The sequence below is a fragment of the Oncorhynchus clarkii genome, chromosome 16 (genome assembly GCF_045791955.1).
Source record: "Oncorhynchus clarkii lewisi isolate Uvic-CL-2024 chromosome 16, UVic_Ocla_1.0, whole genome shotgun sequence".
In the NCBI taxonomy this organism is placed as follows: domain Eukaryota; kingdom Metazoa; phylum Chordata; class Actinopteri; order Salmoniformes; family Salmonidae; genus Oncorhynchus; species Oncorhynchus clarkii.
The window spans coordinates 40,584,530-40,591,027 of NC_092162.1; the positions used below are offsets into that span (position 1 = coordinate 40,584,530).

The following is a 6,498-nucleotide window of genomic DNA, read 5'->3' on the forward strand; positions in this document are numbered from 1 at the left end:
TTCACATGACTAGGCAAGAGTGTAGCCACTGGAGAGTGGGTTGGACATTCTGTGTGTGCTGTGCTCTCAGACCAGGTGAGTGCATCTATAATGCTACAAAATTGTGGCATTGACCCAATGCTCAAATGTCCTCTTTTCTTCTCTCACTTCCTAGATTTATACTAAGTAGTGAAACAATGCCCTGACTTGTAAGCTCACAGGTCTGGCAGTGTAAGAACATAGTCCAGCATGTTGTGCACTTGTCAGGCCACTATCTGGGGGACCCAGTGAGGAGGGTTCCCTGCTACCAGGCCATGTACTCCACTTGGTACAACTGGAAAATAATCAAATAGCAAACCCATGGACAGAATAAACAGCAACTCCAGAAAATAATTGAAAACTACTTTAATGACCAAATGTAATACAACTCGACAAGCTATATACAGTACATTTCAGTTATGTTTGCAACATACACACACAAAAAAAGAGCATAAAACATCACTTAAAAATACCAAATTACACTGTCACATTTCCAAATCGTTCAGAACGCTTCTGTTTCTTTGCCTGAGGAAAAAGAGTAAACAAACATTTTATTTAATTTCTTTATGGAATAAAATATTAGAAAATAGGAAAGACATCTGTAATATATAAGTGTATTCAGAAAGTATTCAGACCCCTTGACTTTTTCCACATATTGTTACGTTACAGGCTTATTCTAAAATAGATTGAATTAGAGTCCTTTAGGTGTCTTTTGGCAAACTCAAAGCGGGCTGTCATGTGCCTTTTACTGAGAAGTGGCTGCTGTCTGGTCACTACCATAAAGACCTGATTTCTGGAGTGCTGCAGTGATGGTTGTCCTTCTGGAAGGTTCTCCCATCTCCACAGAGGAACTCTGGAGCTCTGTTAGAGTGACCATGGGTTCTTGGTCACCACCCTGACCAAGGCCCTTCTCCCCCAATTGCTCAGTTTTGCTAGAGCTGGCCACCCAAGCAAGAGTCTTGGTGGTTCCAAACTTATTCCATTTAAGAATGATGGAGGCCACTGCGTGCTTGGGGACCAGCAAAAATGTTTTGGTACCCTTTCCCAGATCTGTGCCTTGACATAATCCTGTCTCGGAGCTCTACAGACAATTCCCTCGACCTCATGGCTTGGTTTTTGCGCTGACAACAGGTGTGCCTTTCCAAACCATGTCCGATCAATTTAATTTACCACAGGTGGACTCCAATAAAGTTGTAGAAATATCTCAAGGATGATCAATGGAAAAATTATGCACCTGAGCTCAATTTCAAGTCTCATAGCAAAGGGTCTGAATACTTATGTAAATAAGGTATCTGTTTTTCAATTTTAAATACATTTCTAGAAACCTGTTTTCGCTTTGTCATTATGGGATATTGTGTAGAATGATGAGGAAAATGTTTTATTTAATCCATTTTAGAATAAGGCTGTAACATAATGTGGAAAAAGTCAAGGGGTCTAAATATTTTGAATGAGCTGTACCGGTATCGCTAATAAATAGAATCTGAAAACCTCAATGTCAGTTGCGACAGCACCAGTGAGGATCCCAAATCGTTCTTTCCGCTTCTTCAGCTTCTCATCTTCCTCAACCTGGAACACACAAATATGGTCTTAAATCTGTAACATGGAGGTAGGTGGCTTAGCCTAATCAAAAATGCTAAAGTATAACCTCTAGGTTTCAATTCAGCATTTCTTTCAACTTTCAGGATGCCTTATAGTCTAATCTAGAAACTGGCCTATCCCTATGAGCTCACCTTCTTGGAGACTGAAGAAACGTTCCCGCCAAATCGTTCAGCTCGCTTTTTTAGCTGTTCAACGCTGACTGGCTACTCAGAACACAGAGTGAGAGAAATACTTCATGAAATCTTCTGAGTCACAGTAATGGTCACATTATTGAAATGAGGAGAGGTGACTGCTCATCATATGTGGATTACTTGCAGTGGATTTATTCACAGTTACACCTATGATAGAAAGAAAAGAGAAGAAAAAAACACTGATTAATACCAGAGAGCCAATGCAGGAGAACAGTTTTCCTACTATTACGTGTGATAAATGATGTTCTTCAACCTTGTTTAGTAAACTGACTAGAGGTTATGGTTCTTGGAAAAATAACATTAAAACCTCAATATGAAAACAGTAAAGACTGGAAGATTGAGACCGACCTGTGGTGGAAGTTGGAGGTGCAGCAACGGGCAAACCAAACCTGAACGCAATACATATTTAATCAACTTTAATATATAGCTTCATAGATACACTCAATCAAAAGGCAATTAACAATGCATGAGATAGTTAGTCTATAAATTTGTGAGAATGGTTGGGTACTGACCGGGCAGCACGTATGGCCTTCTTGCTGTCAGCTAAGGCAGGGACATTGAAGCGGTCTGCTCTCTTCTGTAACCTCTGAATACGGGATAAAAAATATGTTCATGAGAAGGTTAGCAAACCATCATTGCATCGAAGACCCGTCATGACTGGTGAAACAGTGCAACAAGCATCCCATTACCTCATCCACAGACACTGGAGGTGTGATTTTTACCACTTTCTTTTCAGCCGCCCTGAAAAACATTCAAATCACACGGAACATATTTCAATAATTAGGGGCATCAGATCGTCAGAAAAATCACGGAAAGAAAATGTCCGTCTTCAATGCGTGTTAACATAAAATTAAAAACGTACTCAGACACCGCTACTGGTTTCTCGTCGTTATCCCCAGTGACGGCATCCGCATCTTTCGAGAGGTACTACATTTTCAAAAGCACAAAGAATCATCAAGAAATGCTCCTACAATTATACATTTATTTTCATGTCATATTTCACCTAAGCAATTGCAGCACGTACAAAGTGACTTTATACTGGACATGGTGGTACTCACCTAATCCATACATGAAGTGCCATTGCTGCCATACCGTTTTAAAACCAGGCTTACCTCTGGCTCTTCTCCCAGAACATCATCTTCATTTAGGCCCATGTCATCCTCTGTTAAAAAAAATAATATTTTTTTAAGAATCATAAATTTAAGCATACATGTGTCACTTTGCCCATTCATAGGCTAGGTGTAATTCTTGCAATATTGCTCACACCTTTTAGATATAAAGGAGTGTCAAGGGGTAGGGGCTAGAAGTCAACAAGTTATCACACTTTCTACTCCATGGGCCAGTTTAACTGACTCCGGTGAAGCCTAGTCCTTACTCCAGGACCTAAATGGAGAATATTTTTAGGCCAGCACTAAGTTTTACCCATGTCTGGGAACCTGACCCAATACGTATTTAGTCCATCCATTATTGCATGCTCACCATGCTCCTCCAGATGAGCCTGTAGTCGTGTGATCAGCTCCAATTTGTTGCCCTTCACGCCCAGACCCCTGGCTTCACACTCATGCTTCAGCTCAGCAAGCTGTAGGACAGAAGTGTGGATTGCTGATTAGATGACAAATTCCTACTAAATTGCAGTTCTTGCAATTCAAATGGTACTACCCAACAGCGTCTCCCCTGGAAAAAATGTGTAGCAGGGAAAATATCATTGGGGGGGAATCCCTCCTAGACTTTGTATGCATCAGGACTGAGAAGCTCAGTTCTGCTGACTTCATTAAAGGACATTCTTCTCACAAATGAATTAAAGTGAAAGTATGCAGACACAATCTAAAATATCCAACTCCAGAAATGAGCCCAATAATATTGTTAAAATGTGATAAAATAATTTTTACATCGTGGGCTGTAGTGAGGTGTCACTACAGACACCCTGGTTCGAATCCAGGCTGTATCACAACCGGACGTGATTGGGAGTCCCATAGGGCAGCGCACAATTGGCCTAGTGTCGTCTGGGTTTGGCCAGTGTAGGCCGTCATTGTAAATAAGAATTTGTTCTTAACTGACTTGCCTAGTTAAAAAAAATAACAAAAATGTAAATAGCCTATGCTCCATATTACCAGTATGATAGTAGCAATAAACATTATCACCTGTAGCCCAACTGATGAAGCAAATTGCAAATAAACTGAAGCATGGGGTTGCCTATCTGCATTTACACTATTGGGCTAATCATTAGCCAGATCCCAAATGTTATCTTTTAACTAGTTATTATCCTATTGATTAACTTTAGGTCGCAAAAAACTTGCATAAAAAAGTTAATATAATGTAGGCCAACCTGTTAGGGTAACTCAGAATGCATGTTTCCTTCCCTATGGCACTCATAACTTGAATGCCCAAGAGGAATATTTATCTCGCATAGCACACACTAGCCGATTTGGTAAATAGATAAACTATTCTACTATGGGGTTGTCAGACTTTTCAAATGAATTTCTGATTGTAGAGGAAGTGTGGCCTGTTCTAGTATCGTCAAAGTGCGCCCTAGCAGAAATATTTTTTCATGTTCCATATTTTTTTGTTGCGTGGCGGCAATGATATTGGCTTTTGTCGGGCGCTGTGTTTGTTGTGAAACATTTTACAGACGTAGTTAGCTACTGTTTGCCGTGACACCGTGCAATGAAAACAGCACGCCCCAAAAAGCACATTTAGACCTAACAATAGCATTCTCAAGAACATACTGTACAATTTAATTAATTCACAGTCGAGCATGCGCCGATGCTGTCCCGTTCGTTGCTGACTTCACAGCAGTAGTGGATCACTTTGGCCCTCACAGAGATAAAGCCAGACTAAATAAATTCAACAAGTGTGGATACTAGTCTGGGCACCATTCTGTTTAGCTATCATTCCTCTCCTGTCATGCTAAACATCTGTGTCATATCACACAGAGTGGAATGATATCCGCGTAGCCTGGGTGCCAGTCAGTTTCGCTATCTCAAACCTCAAAATGCCTGGCTAACTACACCGTGTAGCAAGCATGGATTATTTCACTTCCTGTCCGTTAGCATCAATTAGCTAACTGCGGCTGTAGGTGTCCAGGGATCTGCAGCGTGCAAGATCCTGATTTACAAAGTAAAGATAGCTGACAACATACGATAATTAATCTTCCAAAAATATAATACCGGTATAAGACGTTTTAAACTTAGAAAAAACGTGTTCGCAACCTTTAGTTTCTGGAGCTCCCCAATTTCAGCCATCTTGCTTTGCTGAATCTATTTCTCCAATCGGAAATCGACACCCACAGCAATCTGCTGTGCTAATTAATGGATGGGTTGCATGCATTTTATTGTCTATAATTTTTTGTGTAAAAACTTTTGTGACTTGTGTTGACACATCAATGAAAAGTATATTCCAGAAAAGTATTTTATGTAGAACACCTTTATTGATAGGCAGCCATCCATCAATGATCAGATTTAGAAGGGACATTCAATACAGTTGGGCATATGATATAATCAATCGAATTTCGAATATGGAAATACATTGTGTTACAAGACCGTACTGTTGCCGCGTTCAAAATAACTGGGACCTCGGAAAAATACAAATCATGACGTCTGGTGATTTTCAGGTCGGAAAGTCGAAGCTCTAGAGTCCAGAAAGGGACCTGAGTTCCCGAGTTTGAATTCGGAGTTGGATGACCGTTCAAATATTTTTTTTTCGCGAGTTCCCAGTTGTTTTGAACAAGGTAAGTATTCTACTGCATTATGACGCATGTATTTTTGATACGTAGTTATGTTTGTAGGCATATTTCTCATTCCTGCCATGCTTTGCATTTAACTATTTTCTGACAGTCTAATTAAACTTGTTAACAACTGTGAACGTATTTTGTAATATAAGTTAAAACTGCTATTTCTTACACCAATTCTATGAAGTCTGAACCAAAACAGTATGTGAATCAGGCCACCAAAAATAATTTGTGCATGAGGTCTACTTTGGACAGAGCAAAATGTTATGTGGGGGTAGCTAACAAAAAAAGTGCAGCTGAGATAGTTCAGTGAACTATTTTTGTGTGATGAGTTGTCCGAGACTTGTGTTAGTTCCCTGAGAGCCTAGGCATTCAGTGCGCTAACACAGTCTCGTGGCATGCTGATGACAGTTAGCCACCGGTCAATTAGTTCACAGTCACAGAATTAGACTGTAGCCTGGTCCCAGATCTTTTTGCTGTTGTCAACTCCATTGCTCTCATTGTTAAGCCAAACATCATGTTTGTTATGACAATGAGTGACAGGGAGTTAACATAAAGGTTTATTCTCCTGCTCAGACTTTGCATGCATCAACCAATGGTTGCGTGCCACATCATTGACTGTAGATCGCTATGTATATCATAAATACACTAAGCATTCTAAGCTGCTGGAGAATTTCCTCCTACAATTTTGCGCCAATTTTCTTAATTTTAGGCTCAAAAGAAGCGTGTCGTCCTCTTACATCCATCTGGCTTGCCACTTTATATTCTGCTGTGTTTTTATCCATAATGCTAACTGACTTGACATTCCAAATTATCATTAAACAAGGCAACAGTAAACATGTCGTCCCCACGAATGATGCAGCGCCCCCCTTGGGCCAATCAGTGTAATTTTGTAAATGCCGGATCTCTATGAGAAGTCACATCATTCTCCCAAGTTTCGTCAAAATCGGGCTAGTAGTATGA

At 40.2% G+C, this 6,498-nt stretch overlaps 1 protein-coding gene across 1 annotated transcript; it reads right to left on the reverse strand.

Moving 5' to 3' along the window:
- Positions 1-369: 369 nt before the first annotated feature.
- On the reverse strand, positions 370-5,075 carry LOC139367608 (SAP domain-containing ribonucleoprotein-like). Its single transcript, XM_071105872.1, has 11 exons — positions 5,018-5,075; positions 3,288-3,387; positions 2,921-2,970; positions 2,671-2,735; positions 2,498-2,549; positions 2,321-2,394; positions 2,157-2,197; positions 1,933-1,955; positions 1,749-1,820; positions 1,507-1,584; positions 370-543 (listed from the first exon to the last, which is right to left on the reverse strand). The coding sequence occupies exons 1-11, from the start codon at positions 5,048-5,050 to the stop codon at positions 496-498; spliced, it is 636 nt and encodes a 211-aa protein (XP_070961973.1). The 5' UTR covers positions 5,051-5,075; the 3' UTR covers positions 370-495.
- Positions 5,076-6,498: the final 1,423 nt, after the last annotated feature.